General features: G+C 35.4%; 1 protein-coding gene across 1 annotated transcript; it reads left to right on the top strand.

Annotated features, from left to right (window-relative positions):
- The first annotated feature begins 426 nt into the window (after nucleotides 1-426).
- On the top strand, nucleotides 427-16,626 carry LOC143250348 (protein Wnt-7b-like). The gene is made up of 4 exons (XM_076500794.1): nucleotides 427-497; nucleotides 1,050-1,276; nucleotides 8,862-9,130; nucleotides 13,888-16,626. The coding sequence occupies exons 1-4, from the start codon at nucleotides 427-429 to the stop codon at nucleotides 14,374-14,376; spliced, it is 1,056 nt and encodes a 351-aa protein (XP_076356909.1). The 3' UTR covers nucleotides 14,377-16,626.

The raw sequence follows: 16,626 nt of genomic DNA, 5'->3' as shown, positions 1-16,626 counted from the left end.
ACCACAGACTTTGGTTTGTTTGTTTTTCAATTTCGCACAAAGCTACTCGAGGACTATCTGTGCTAGCCGTTCCTAATTTAGTAGTGTAAGACTAGAGGGAAGGCAACTAGTCATCACCACTCACCGCCAATTCTTGGGTTACTCTTTTACCAACGAATAGTGAGATTGACCGTCACATTATAACGTCTCCACGGCTGAAAGGGCGAGCATGTTTGGCGCGACAGGGGATGCGAACCCGCGACCCTCAGATTACGAGTCGCACGCCTTAACACGCTTGGCCATGCCGGGCCCCACAGACTTTGGCTCAGAGTTTACAATATTTGATGTGATTTACTTTGAGGTAAGCTTCATTAGTTCTATTCATACGAGAGTAGTATTAGGTCTTTGAAATTGTTTTCTCTTGAAAAGGAAAACTAAAAATAAGATATGAGTGAGTCGTTTGAGATCATTGAGAGACTTGATATAATGATAAGAATGGTAAGAGGAGGAGACACAAGGTAGGAACCATCTTCAGTTAACAAATCTTTATTGTTCTAACAACGTGGTAGCCTGCGGAAGTGGCAGAAGTAGTTAACTTAAGGGAAAATTGACAATATTTGAATCATAAGAGCTGGCGTTGAGGGTTTAGTTTAATTTACTGGCTAGGACAGCCCAGATAGGCCAAAATTTCCTTCTTGTCCTTTAATGTTATACCAGAAGAATGATAACCCTACGTTTATCTCAAGTTCCTTATCATGGTTATAAAACAACTTAAGTAATAAATAAGATCAGCTCTGTCATCACACATTCTAATTCATGAAAAATTGTATTTTAAAGTATGAAACTACAGGACATTCAATCGTTTTTCTACAAACACTTTGTTTGTCAAGAAAAACAATAAACCTTTAATATAACGCCTGTAACACTTTAGATATTTTCTTACCTGATTTTAAAAAGATTCTGATTGATCGTTTAAAAGCAACTACAAAAGAACTGTTGACAAGTTTCTTAAATAAAGTCTCATTAGCTACTCAATAAAAACGATGAATTTTTTTCACACCTCTTTACAGGAGTGTTCCATCTGCTGTAGCTTTCAGCTCTCGATTGTTGTGTGACAAGATCCCAGGCCTGACACTTGGCCAGAGACGAATTTGTTACAGAGAGCCCGATCTTCTGGTTGCTATTGGAGACGGGGTTAGAATGGGGATTCGAGAGTGTCAACGACAATTTAAGGACCACAGATGGAATTGTACTAACATAGGTAGCGACAGTGTGTTCGGTCACGTGGTGGTGGTTGGTAAGTGTTGTGGTGTTAAATTCACACGTATCACTTGTCATGTGGTTTTATTTTGGTAAGTGTTGTGATGTTAAAATTGTTTATACATATTATTGACAAGGTGGTAGTAGTTAGTAAGTATTGTGGTGTTAAAATCGTTCACACATGCCATTGGTCATGTGGAACAATAATGTTTTGGTTTACCGACTTCAGAACTAATTCAAGTAGGGTTAGGAAAATTAGGGTTATTAATCATATAGTTGTGAATTTTTTATCAACAAATGTTATTTGACATGATATGAGAAGGAAAAAACTTTAGTATTCATTATATAGAATACAGAAAGTACATAAACATAATAAAAAAGATCTTTATAATAAATAGAAACTGAAAAATAACGCAGAAAACATAATGAAATTTTGATTTTATAAAGATACAGAAACGCAAATATCTGCAATAACAACTTGGCTGCATAGCACAGTTAATAAATTAGATAATTATTGTTAATAATATTGTTAAAACCCCTGATTTTTAGCGTTGACTTACAGAGGGATCATTCTGTTAATGAGGTAAAGATGAAACAAAATTCTTTATTTCATTTTAATTATTGGTTTATATTGTAGGTAATTTCAGAAAAATTCATTCAGAAGTTCTTAAGTTTTAACGCTATCATTTGTTCTCCTAACTAAACGAGATACCGGTTTGGAAATGATACATACTTATCTTAAGGTTGTAATGTAATTGCACCTGTAATACTAAAAGGGCGAGTCTATGTGTGACCGCCAGAGCTCCAAGAGGAAAAACTAAGAAACCTGAAAATTTCCATGCATACTGAGCGAATACTATTGTTTATCCACCTGTAACTGAGCGCATGTTTTTTGTGAGGTAAGCAAGCGAAAAAGCACATAGAAAAGAATATATGATCGCCACAGCTCCAAGAACAACAAAAACAAAAATAAAAAACCGAAAACCAACTAGAAATCTGAAATTTTGCACATATACGAAGTGGACCCTGAGGGTGAGCACCTGGGTGATATTAATTAGCCACGTGCGCGCGCATATTTTTTGTGAGGTAAGCAACTGAGAAACCACAAAGAAAAGGAATGTGACCACCATATCTCCAAGAAGAAAGAACCTGGAAACCTCAAATTTTGCACCCATACTAATTAGACCCTAAAAATGTGCACCTGAGTATTGCTTATCTTTATCACGTGCGTGCGAGCACGCGTGTACACATTTTTTTTAATGAGGTAAGCTAGTAAAAAAAACACATAGAAAAGAAGCGGTTCATTATATAACGAATGTAAATCCCAGACAGACAGACACGCACGTGTATGTTGCAAGCACAAAATAAAATGTATGAACTACAAATTAAAAAACAGTTATATTTTCTGCCTGTTTGTGATTTGTATCTATAACATGTAACATAAAGAACCACTTATTTAATTACTATCTTAAAATAATTATAATAATATTATTATAGACAGTCTATTTGTTTGTCTGTGATTTATTTAGGAAAATCTAATCTTAAACATAATAACAATAACAAAAAATGTGACAGACATTTGTAATGTCAAATATAAATGTGAAATCTTAATGTAATGATAAAGTTTTTTAATAATTAATATCTCTTAATTTGCTGTACTTTTTTTCACCTTTTTTATGTTTCTGGAGAAAAAAATATTTTTTTTCTACTCTTCTCCTGTGCTTGAACAGGTTCAAAATGGACACACTGTGTGTGTTTGTTTTCTTATAGTAAAGCCACATTGGGCTATTTGCTGAGTCCACCAAGGGAAATCGAACCCTTGATCCCAGCGTTGTAAATCTGTATACTTACCGCTGTACTTGCAGGGAACAGACACACTGACATAGTAATCTACTCCCCCGCTGGTGGAGCGGCAAGTCTACTGATTTACAACGCTAAAATCAGGGGCTCGATTCCCCTCGGTGAACTCAGCAGATAGCCCAATGTGGCTTTGCTGTAAGAAAAACACACACACACACACACACACACATATCATCTGAAAAATATCAACCTCATATCCAGATCTTGTTGTTGTTTTTTGAATTAAGCACAAAGCTACTCAATGGGCTATCTGTGCTCTGCCCACCACGGGTATCGAAACCCGGTTTTTAGCGCTGTAAGTCCGCATACATACCGCTGAGCCACTGGGAGGCTTATCCAGATCTGAACCGGAGACGTTCAGTCGTAGTAAGCGGCTCGGCATGGCCAGGTTGTTAAGGCATTCGACTCGTAACCTAAAGGTCGCGGGTTCGAATCCCAGTCACACCAAACATGCTCGTCCTTTCAGCAGTGGGAGCGTTACAAAGTGATGACCAATCCCACTTTTCGTTGGTAAAAGAGTAGACCAAGAGTGTCCGGTGGGTGCTGATGACTAACTGCCTTCCCTCTAGTCTTACACTGTTAAACTAGGGACGGCTAGCGCAGATATCCCTCGTGTAACTTTGCGCGAAATTCAGAAACAACCAAACAATATAATTGATCGCTCTGTTAGAAAACATTTCAACAGTCTAGAATTTTTTTAAATTATTTATTCTCGTACCCACATTTTAAACATTTTAAATGCATTTTTTTTATTATTTTAGCAAAACCTAAAACTCGGAAAAGAGTGTTTTTGCTTTTTAGTGTTAACAGCAGATCAGTCACTCTTTCTGCACACGCTTTGATCTTAGGCTTAGTGAAAACAGAGGTAATAAACGTTTACTAAACATTCCTTTGTTTTGAGTAACTGCTGTTTCAAGTGCCTTATTTTCTCTCAGATAATATTACTTTACCATTTTTAATCATTAGCTGCTATTCATTCCTCAGTTTTTGTTTTGTTTTCTACAGTTCTATAAATTATTTGTGTTCTCTGCCACAGAAATGAATTTTTGCATTTCTACGCACAACGAGATTACCTTCTGCCTTCCCTAATTTTAACTGATGGAAATATCTTATGGTATCATATGAATTTCGAACGCAGCTTCATATCTCCGAAATCTAGATTCGGTTGTTTTTGTTTGGTTATTTAGAACAAAGTCACACTGGGTTATCTACAATGTCCAACGCTGGGAATCGAATCCCGGATCTTAGTGTTGTAAGTCTGTAGACTTACCGTCTTCCCATCGGGGAAGTCGAAATCTGGAGTTTTAACACAAAAACACGCTCCTCTGGAATCTTTCTTGGGTGAGTTTTGGGATATTAATAAATCCGCAATATGCCAAATGAGCGATAACTTATTTGAAGATTTCTAGCATTTCCTTTGTACATACATTTATCTATATAAAATATATATCTCAGTTTTTTTGTAGATTTTCCAAACGTTTAGTAATCTTTGTTTCTGAAATGAATTTTTTTATTTATACTAAAGCTACTAATGCCATCTGATGCCGTTCCTAATAATTAACTATCGACCAGAGAGAAAGCCGTTCCTAATAATTAACTATTGACCAGAGAGAAAACAACCAGTCAATAGTACTCTGCTATCCACCATCCAAGCTAAGAAATTGACAGCTACTTTTATGACACATCTACAGCTTGAAGTGCTGAGAATATCTTGCGGTACCACACAGATTAATATTGGAGAAATTTTATAAAAAATTAAAAAGAAAAACTAAACATTTTAACTCAAGTTACTTCAATTACATTACATCTGTTTTGACACTCATAACGTGTTAAGATAGTACATGCGTGTTAGCATGCACGTGCAAATATTTAAGACCATTCACATAAGTGAGCGCCTACTTTAATACCATATTATTAAATACAAAAAAAAAAACATCGATAGCCTAGCTCTATAAAATTATCTTTTATATATTATATAGATATATAGTTTACTTAATACTCTTATCTCTCAGAGTCCATCTTTATCATTTTCTTTTATCTTTCAATCTGTATCTCAATGATAAAATCAGTCATCCCTATCCGTGATCCATCTATTCTTGGCTTTCATCAGTAATTAAAACACACCTACCATCCAGAACGACGTAGTACTTATTAGGCTTAGCTGTTAATACTAATTTCAAATGTAAGTAGAGTTCCTTCTCTTTACTTTGGTAATTAGTTGAGATAGTACTGTCGATAGGGATCCGACTGGACGAAAATTTGACACCCAAGTAGGATGAAGGCGGTAATCTTCCAAGAACTTCGAGTTGTGGTAACGCCTAAGGATCTTCATTATCTCTCGCTCATTAACCGTTTTTTTTTCCCTCATGACTCTTAAATTATTTACAAACACAGAATACTTCATACTACTCCATTTACTCTAGCAGTCATTAATCTCACGTTTATCCTGAAAGTAACCTGTAATGAAGATTTCACGAGGCGGTTTTGGTTTGTCTGGAATTTTAGCGCAAAGCTACACGAGGGCTATCTGCGCTAGCCGGCCTTAATTTTGCAGTGTAAGACTAGAGGGAAGACAGGTAGTTATTACCACCCATCTCAAACTCTTGGGCCACTCTTTTATCAACGAATAATGGGATTAACTGTAACTTTATAACGTCCCCACGGCTGAAAGGGCGAGCATGTTTGGTGTGACGGGGATTCGAACCCGCGACTCTCAGATTACGAGTCGAGTGCCTTGACCACCTGGTCATGTCAGGCCTAACACCAGATTGGAAAAAAGTTTTCTTTGCGTTATTTTGTTCTTGTTGTTTCTTTCTGTGCGAGGGTAGAAAAATATAATCGTTTTCCTTATTTAACTCCTAACTGAAGTAATATAAACAATATAATTATATTTTCTGCTGTTTCAAACCGCTAAATATCTGTTATCAGTTTTAGCAGGATGGTGTTTTTCGATCAAACAGCATAACTGGCATTTTGATTAATTTTTAAAACTTTAATATTTGTGGTGTATATTCGTGTAACACCCGCACCTTACAATATTCTAACGCCAAATATATTTTGAGACTGATCAGTTCACCTATTAAACGTTACACTGGGATTTTCTTTACGTTACAGTTTGATAAATGTGGCTGTGAAAGCACAATCTTTAATTAAGTAGCAAAAATCATGATCAGACGAGAAGTTTAATCTTAAAATCTGTGGTTGAATAATTAGTCAATGTAAGAAGTCGATAACAGATTTTAATCTATCCTAAAGGCCACGTACAAAAAACAAAGATTTTATCGAACAGACATTACAGGTTAGCAGCCTTGACGGAAACTTCCAGTATTATGAGCACATCATAGTTTAAGGAATGAGTTGTTTGTTTTTCGGGCCAATCATGCACCCTGTAATTATAAAGGGGAATCATTCAACCAAACAGAATGAAAGGAAGTATTATGGGGCTATAATTAATGAACAAAGTTATGTGGTTTCGATAAACATAGGAATAATTATTATGAAGTTGAGTATGTCCTTATTTTATCAATGGCTTTTGTAACCTAATAGTTAGGGACACTAGTCTCTCAAGCTGTTGGTCGCGGTTTCGAATCCCACTATTCGCTGAGGAAGAGTATCCCAAGATTTTGCGGTGGGTGATTTTGTCTTCAATCTTCCACCCTCTACAATGGCTCAGTAATAAATATGAAAAATCAGTATTATAGAATAAAATAAAGGTTTATTACACACTTCGTACCACATAGCATAAAATCGATTAAACTCTAGCTATTACCACATAAAGTTAAAGAAGAGGGATAATTAATTAATTAATTTAAAACTAGAAATGCAAATTCAAAAAGATAAATTGATTGTTTAACTTGAAAGAAATACAGTGTTAAAGTACAGATTCTGATCTAGCTACATTTCACAGATGACACAAGACATTCCCCTGTTGCCTTAAGACACCGAGAAACACACCACAGAATGCACCTAATTCTGAGGAACTTTCCTACACCCTCACAAAATCTGTGAGGGTGGAGGGAGACTATGGATAAGATAGAAAACATTACTAGTAATACAGATTTTTAAATAAATTATAGACATATAAAAGTGGTGTAAACCTATCACAGATATCAAAAAGTGTAATTGGGCGAGTCTTGTTGTACAATATTTCATAAGTGTTTGATGTGAAAAATTCTGGGATACTTCTTGTCGCTAAAGAAGAATGTGCAAACCTTGATATATATCAGATTGGAGCGAGGTTAGGAGCCTGACAATACCTGGTGGTCACGGTGCTCGGTTCGTTGGTAAGGAGTTTGTAGGAAATTTGTAAAAACAAACAAGCAGTTTACTAAAATCTATTGCATGCCAGACCAAAGTCATCAGATTTGTATTTCCGACCAAAAGAAAAAAATATCGTTGTAATGTAACTTATTTCAAGTTTGGTGGAAACCGATTTGGTTCAATTAATAAATAATTCTACTCATAAAATGTTTCATATTTTTCCTGTTCGCAATTTCTGAAATATCCTGTTTATAAAAAAAAATCTTACAAGTAGAAATGAAATAAAACTGAACAAAGAATTATTAGTTAAGTGTGAACCAGTTCTATGCTGGGCTGTGATTGGAGTAGAAATTTCAAATTTTCGTCACTAATTTCCAGATTATATTAGTAATCAATCAATTATTAATGTATAAATAAACAAATGGATTTTTCTGAGCCCTCGGTGGTATAGCAGTGAGGATGTAGGTTTATAAGGCTAAACATCTGGTTTCGATACCAGTGGTAGGCACAGCAGAGAGTTAATTGTACAGCTTTATGCTTAACTACAAACAAACATTTTATTTAAAACGTAATTGTTTTATAATTATTCAGATCCTCCTGAACTAGTAAGTGTTTTAATTAAATAAATACGTGGTAATTCAGTTTATTAATATTTATGTAACCGGAGTCTTCAAGAAATTCTTGTTCATAGAAGAAAAGACATCAACAGAAGACATGAAATGAAAAATTGTTTTTTACAAGTAGTGACTTAATGGTATCTCTGCAGACTTGTAACGTTAAAATTCGAGTTCCGATATACATGGTGGGCACAACATAAATAGCCCACTGTTCAGTTGTGTGCTTAACACCAAACAAACAAAAGGCTTCATCCATTCTACAGTAATCACAGTTCACTGTTGGGACAACTTGATGGTTTTTCTTACATATATTTTCTTTTAATGTTTCTTGTTTACTTAAATATGCTCCCTTGTGTTACAACGGCATGTCTGCGGACTTTCAACGCTAGAAACCGGGTTTCGATACCCGTTGTGGGCAGAGTACAGATAGCCCATTGTGTAGCTTTGTGTTAAATTACAAACAAACCAAACTAATTTTTTTACCAAAATATTTGTGTTTTTTGTCATAAATCTTGCGCAAACTCCAAAAATAACGCTATTTGCGCATAGCCGTCCCTAATGTTTGAAATGGTACACTGGAAGGAAAGTAGCTACCTAACCAAAAGCATAACTTATATAACATATTCACAGTCCCAGAGGGTGAGAAGCACTTTATTTTCCTTTTTTTTTCTTGGCAACTAGACAATAAGCATGAGACTAAATACGATATACGGCGATAGTTCTGAAAGTTCTCTTTAAATCCAGTATTTTAACGTATCTATGTGTACGTCATGCTCGAATGCGTTTTAAATATCTTTAGATGTTTAACAATAACAACAACTTCGATATAAAGTTTAATTTAAAAATTACTCTCTTTCTTTGTTGTGTGTTTTTTATATTTGTCAGGTAGTAGAGAGGCAGCCTATATCTATGCAATCAGTTCAGCCGGTGTCACGTATGCGGTGACGGACGCGTGCAGCCGAGGTACCATCAGGCAGTGCGGATGTGACGAAAGCAAAAAAAGCGTCAGTTCCAGAGATGACTGGAAGTGGGGCGGTTGTTCCGCCGACGTGAGATACGGCACGAGAATCTCCCGGAAGTTCATGAATTCGCGAGAAATCGAAAAAGATAGTCGCTCGTTGATGAATTTACATAATAACAAAGCTGGTCGAAAGGTAAGAACCCGGAGCTCTGCAGAAATTACTGGAAAATAAATAATATATATATATATATACACCTTTAAAAATAATTTCAATAGAAATGTGTAAAATATAAAGAAAACGTATATATCTCACACTAGATGGCAATAGTGTATACTTTGTCGAAAACAGGGAAAGCTGTATTTCTTTCGGTAAAAAAAACAAAAAAACTCTAGAAACGTAATAAGGAAACCATTATTAAAGACTTCCATAGTACAAAAATAACGATTTTGTACAGTTTTATTTAAATCACACATTTTTATTGAGACGTGAAACTCGAGCTCACCGATACGTTAACTATTTTCACATCACCTATTCCAAAATCTGAGCTTTATTTGAAAGACATTAACCTATGAAACTTGAGTTTCTCAATGCACTTGCTTCTACATCACGTGATGCAAATCTAAGCTGAGCAAAATACAGAAAACTGTGAGCGTTGATTCAAACACAGTTCTGATTCTATGTCAAAGTCTACACAACACTTGAATAAACTAATTAATATGTAAACAGTAAAAATGATTAAAATGCCACTGTCAGGCTGTTAATACATCTGTTGAAGTTCGAAAAAATGTAATGTTTGTTTGAGAAACAGGTGAAATTATTAATTTGATGTCTGCTTTCTTAACGTCTTACATAATTAATCCTAAAACCGTTACTCACAAAATTCTTGGCCTGGCATGGCCAGGCGCGTAAGGCGTGAGACTCGTAATCTGAGGGTCGCGGGTTCGAATCCCCATCACATCAAACATGCTCGCCCTTTCAGCCGTGGGGGCGTTATAATGGTACGGCCACTCTGACTATTCGTTAGTAAAAGAGTAGCCCAAGATTTAGCGGTAGGTGGTGATGACTATCAGCTTTCCCTCCTGTCTTATACTGCGAAATTAGAAACGGCTAGCGCAGATAGCCCTCGTGTAGCCTTGCGCGAAATTCAAAACAATCACAAAATACTTAGAGACTTAAGCCAGTAAAATCAAGTCAGATGTAAAGTTAAATATTTTAACTGTATTTTATTCTACCACTACCAACCATTGGCACGCGGAACAACAACGAACACACAATGCTAGAAATCTGGTTTAGATAACGGTGATAAGCAAATCATAGATAGCTCACTGTATAGTATTGTGCTTAACTACAAAGCAACAATTTTAACCCTAACTGTATCTATCTACATTTTCACAAGACTGTTAGTGAATTATTCAACAAAATTTTAACCCTAACTGTATCTATCTACATTTTCACAAGACTGTTAGTGAATTATTCAACAAAATGTTTACCCTAACTGTATCTATCTACATTTTCACAAGACTGTTAGTGAATTGTTCAACAACAATTTTAACCCTAACTGTATCTATCTACATTTTCACAAGACTGTTAGTGAATTGTTCAACAACAATTTTAACCCTAACTGTATCTATCTACATTTTTACAAGACTGTTAGTGAATTATTCAACAAAAGTTTAACCCTAACTGTATCTATCTACATTTTCACAAGACTATTATTGAATTATTCAACAAAATTTTAACCTTAACTGTATCTATCTACATTTTTACAAGACTGTTAGTGAATTGTTCAACAGTCATCTTTGTCAGTTTTCTGTTAATACTTGATTTTTACGTGAATTATAAGAGTAATTTCTATCATTTTAAACACCCCTAGTGGCTCAGCGGTATGTCTGCGGACTAACAACACTAAAAACCGGGTTTCGATACCCGTGGTGGGCAGAGCACAGATAGCACATTGTGTAGCTTTGTGCTTAATTCAAAACAATAACAACAACATCATTGTAAATACTATCAAGAACGCCACCCCTCGGGATAGTTATAACTGATAGCTCCAGCGGTCTTTTCTAAAATTTTCTGACAGTTTTACAACAATGAGTTTTAACTTGACATTCAGTAATATTCACCATCCATGAAAAAATGGATTTATTAGAATTTCATTTTTGAGATGAGCTATTATCATAGTATTAAAACACAAAGTAGGTTTCACTGAAGTATTTCTTTGTAGACGTAGTTATCAATGGCTGTTGCCACACTCATGAGATTTTCACTATAGAAAAACAAATAATTTTTTAAAAGTTTCTTTCTTGACTGTTTTATATTTGAAACTTACTCCTTTTGTTGTAAATTTCAAACTTAATTATTTTGGTTTGTAGCTTTTATTGGTTAGATCTGAAACATATCATTGTTGCGGAAACTTCAACTGTTTTATTTATTCTTTAGCAATAAAAATATTGCTTAATTATACAAATATTACTTAGTTATTATTGTTACCTGTAACTTCTGATATTCAAGGTTTGGACATATACATCACAAGCTCTATTATAATAATTGTTTGTTTGAATTTCGCGCAAAGCTACACGAGGGCTATCTGCGCTAGCCGTCCCTAATTTAGCAGCGGAAGGCACCTAGGCGTCACAACCCACCAGCAACTGTTAGGATACTCTTTTACCAACGAATAATGGGATTGACCGTCACATTATAATGCCCCCACGGTTGAAAGAGCGAGCATGTTTGGTGTGAGGGGGATTCGAACCCGCGATCATCAGATTACGAGTCGAGTACCTTAACCACCTGGCCAGGCCGGGCCCCACCAAAATAAGATTCCTTTTATTATTCAAATACGTGACCCCAAAGTTAATTGTTTCTACTTCGTATAGCATATACACCAGTATTGCTCTTATTTCTGACATAATAAACGGATCATAAGATATACATATACACTTTTACATGTTTTATAAGTATTGTGCATTAATCCAAACACTTATGAATAATTGTGGAAATGAATAATTTTACAGGAATGATTAACGTGTGCATTTTATGTGGTTTTTAATAGTTTGCTTTTTACTGCTTGATTATAATTAACTTATTTATTAACAAACGAGTTGTTGTTTAGATCCAATACAGGTCTAGTTTGATGCCACCGGAGTTTTAACACAGATGAAATAAGCATTCTCTGGCTTCTTGAAGAAGTTTTAAGTCTAAACAATAGGCGTAAATTTACTTTGTAGTCGTTAAATCAATCTGGTTGAAGCGTTTTAGAATTGGAATTGGTAATGTTAGTATAAATTCCTCAAACACCCATGAGTTCTAAAAAAAGATCCCAAATGTCTAGGACTTTAATGGTTCCGTAATTGGAGTTTTCACCAAAGAATAATGTTTTTAATAATTAATGTACTGGAATTTTAGTGCTTTTATTTATCGGCAAGGCCAAGAAAATCAAGACAAAGTGGCTCAATTACCCTTTCACTCGGAAAATAATTGGATAATTGGAGCTTGGTACATTGGAATTTCATGACGTTTAGGGATAATTTTGTGGAGGTTAAATAAAAAAATATCATTCATAACTTGTCAAACGGGTTCTTATTATAAACGTTTCTAAATAGAGTAAGGAAGCGCCAGAACAGAGAAGGAACTTATCACGTTTCAGGTAAAAGATTGAGAACCAATAAGCGCTTATGCTTTGCAAATTATAAACTGTCCCACCCAAGTGTTTGGATTATCATTACATCTTATTTTGAACTTCAAGCCTGGTGTTAAAACACATGAGTTTAACGTTTCAATAAGTGTTAAAATATCAATTGTTTTAGATACACATGTTTTAAAATATAATATTATGTTTTCCTTCCCACACTTTTAATTCCTTCAACAAAGAGTGACATCACTGAATAGTGTTTTAAAAGGGTTTTTTTAAAGTTTATTAAAGCGTTTTCCAATTCAATTGTTGATAAAAACAGAACACGTTGGTTACCATATTCAACAGTGTGTATTTATGAGCCAAATCTGTCATAATCAACAATGGATTTCAATTTTCCCCCCGCTAGTACAGCGGTATGTCTCCGGATTTACAACGCTAAAATCAGGGGTTCGATTCCCCTCGGTGGGCTGAGTAGAAAACCTTTTGTGGCTTTGCTATACGAAAAACACACACATTTAATATCTGTTGGGGCCTGGCATGGCCCTGCGCGTTAAAGCGTGCGCTTCGCAATCTGAGGGTCGCGGGTTCGCGCCCGAGTCGCGCCAAACATGCTCGCCCTCCCAGTCGTGGGGGCGTTATAATGTGACGGTCAATCCCACTATTCGTTGGTAAAAGAGTAGCCCAAGAGTTGGCGGTGGGTGGTGATGACTAGCTGCCTTCCCTCTAGTTTTACACTGCTAAATTAGGGACGGCTAGCACAGATAGCCCTCGTGTAGCTTTGTGCAAAATTCCAAAACAATAACAATAACGAGGATTTCAATTCAATATCGATGTAGAATCAATGTTCAGCTCTCAAAATGTTCTTCGAAAACAACAACAACCAATAAATGAACGCGGAATTTTGGGCTGTCCATGGAATTATCGACCATCTTAGATATATTATTATTTGTTCAGTTTCCAGTAATACTAGTTCTCGATAGTGAATTCCAGTTATAAAAGATGGAGTTCATATGATCAGTCCTATTGAGCAAATGGAATAGATAACTATTTCATTCCATTTTTTTCTAAAATTTGGCTGAACAATAGTTTATGTTTATTTTGGAAAATTATGAGTTGTGTTCCTTCATCACGTACAAAAAGGGATGCAAATCACATTGTACCTGCAATTCCTTCTCTGTGCATATTATATAAAATAACTTTACACCATCTGACTTCCTGAACTGCAAGAAGACCCTTTTCTTTTCTCTTAACCAAGATGAGTAAATGAGTGTTATTTTCATGACATGTTTCTTTATTTTTCTCTTTCTTTTTACAGGCTGTCAAAAGAAACATGTTGACTGATTGTAAATGTCATGGCGTTTCGGGTTCTTGTACCATTCGAACTTGCTGGAAGACACTGTCCTCATTTGCACGTATCGGAGACTTTTTAATGAAGAAGTACCATACAGCAAAAAAGGTACTTCCTTTCTGGAACCAGAAAGCAAGGCCATCGATGCCCACCCATCTTCGTGTGCGCATATCTAATCAACCAAATTACAAGCCAAGATCCAGAGATCTCGTGTATTTACAACGTTCCCCTAATTACTGTGAAATAAACTTGTCGCTCGGTTCACCTGGAACGAAGGGGAGGCGCTGTAATCAGACTTCCAATGAAATCGGTGGTTGCGCTTTGATGTGCTGTGGCCGAGGCTACAATACCCACCAGCTCAAACGAATCTGGCAGTGCAACTGCAAATTTCAGTGGTGCTGTGACGTCAAGTGCAATATGTGCAGCGAAAAACTAGAAGTCTATACGTGTAAATAACATTGCGTATAGACTGAAAAATAACAGAGGTTTTGAAAAATGACTAGAAGCACGTCTGTGAAACCATTAAACTTGTGTACATTTGTACTGTAGCATTTGGGTATATTAACACATAGCTGTTAGAGATGATCATAACCTGAATCAATAAGAGCACTTATGATTCAAAACCCATGATTCAATGTTCAACTAAAGATATAAGAATTCATGTGGAAAAGAAGGGGAAAATAAGCTTATACGAGCTGTATATTTGATTTATTTAAATGACAAATGTTTATGCTGTTAAAACGAAGAATTATAGCTTTAACTGAATTTAATTTCCTCTAACCTACTGTAGGTGAAATTACATTTTTTTAGCTTTATTCCACATTTGTAAATGCCATATCAATTATATTTATTGAAGATATATGTTAATACATTTCATAAACCTCCGCTTACTTAATACTGTGAAACATGTATAATGGTAAGCCTACACTTAGTTTTTAAACACTGCTTATTTGTATTTATAACTAAAGGAAAAAAAAACGCAATTAAATTCTTTGTATTGTTATTCGTTTCGCGAAATAGCTAAACCTAAATTCCACACATTTTGTGAAATTACATTAAATGTATAGTAATTTCCAGAAAGTAACTCCTCACAAATTGCTCGTAACATAAAAAACTGCACTAGTATTGCGTCTGTTGGTAACCTCGATACTGCTGCCATCTACTAAGCGGCTCTTTAATTACATTTCCAGTTTTCGAAGTGGGCGGACGTATAGTAAATCCAAACAATAATAATTTCTGGTTTTCAAGCACTTTGAATGTTTTTATAACAGTTTACTTTATTTTTGATAATAGCCTTGTGAACAATAATATTTTCTGGTTTTCAAGCACTTTGGATGTTTTTATAACAGTTTACTTTATTTTTGATAATAGCCTTGTGAACAATACATAAGTCTCGTAAGTGGAAATTATAAATACTTTCCTACGCATTATTACTTTCTTTTGTCTTTAATTAAAAATTATATTGTTGTTATTATTTTTGTGAAATTTGCACTGAAACCCTAATTAGAACAAACTAAGTGTAATAGTTTGGCTTGAAAAGTATACAAAAATTATAAATAAAATAAAAGTAAGTTTATAATGGTTGTAAATACGTGTGGACGAAAACAAAAAAATATGAGATATAATTGGGTTTGTTTTCAATTCCGCGCAAACCTACGCAAGGGCTATCTGCGCCAGCGGCCCCGAATTTAGCAGTGTAACACTAGAGGGAAGGCACCTAGTCATCACCACCCACCGTCAACTCTTGGGCTACTCTTTTACCAATAAAGAGTAAGATTAACCGTCACATTATAACGCCCCTACGACTGACCTTTCAGCATGTTTGGTACGACGGGTTTTCGAACCTGCGATCCTCGAATTACGAGTCGAGTGCCCTGACCACCTGGCCATGAGATAGAAAACTTACTTCTTCTATAACTAACCTGATGTTTGCTAATCTTACAAAAATGTGTTCAAATATTTGGTAATGTTTGCAGCTGCATGCCAACACTTACAGGTAGAATGTTTCAAAATATTTTGATATAATATCACAATAAAAAATATAATTATACATATTAACACAAGTATGTAAATAACAGTCAAATCCTGGCGGCGTTTTGCTGAAATGCACTTTCTGATGTGACCTGGCATGGCCAGGTGGTTAAGGCACTCAGCTAATAATCCGTGGGTCGCGGGATCGAACCACCGTAGCACAAACATGTTCGCCCTTTGAGCCATGGTAGTGTTATAAGATTATGGTCAATCCCACCATTCGTTGGTAAAACAGGAGCTCAAGAGTTGGTGGTGGGTGATAATGACTATCTTTCTACCCTCTAGATTTACACTGCTAAATTAAGAACGGCTAGTGCAGATAGCCCTCGTATAGCTTTGCGTGAAATTCAAAACAAAACAAACCAATTTCTGTTCGAAAACTGTTCTAAATGTTTCAACTGTCTATTACTCTATTCTTTTAAATCATGTAACAATGATAACAAAATGTGATAAATAGAAACACTTCTAATTTGGCGACGATCATCTTATATGGTAACTACAACAAATCTGCCTACATTTTTATCAAAATGTATGTATGGTTTTTGCTCTCCTGTGGCTCAGCGGAAAGTGTGAGGGTTATAGATGATAAAAAAACGGATTTCGAAACTTGCAGTGGGCACAACATTTAGCCCATTGTGCAGTTGTATGCTCAATAAAACAAACAAACTTATAGTC

The sequence above is a fragment of the Tachypleus tridentatus genome, chromosome 5 (assembly GCF_004210375.1).
Source record: "Tachypleus tridentatus isolate NWPU-2018 chromosome 5, ASM421037v1, whole genome shotgun sequence".
In the NCBI taxonomy this organism is placed as follows: domain Eukaryota; kingdom Metazoa; phylum Arthropoda; class Merostomata; order Xiphosura; family Limulidae; genus Tachypleus; species Tachypleus tridentatus.
This window is presented reverse-complemented; position numbering and strand designations above follow the sequence as displayed.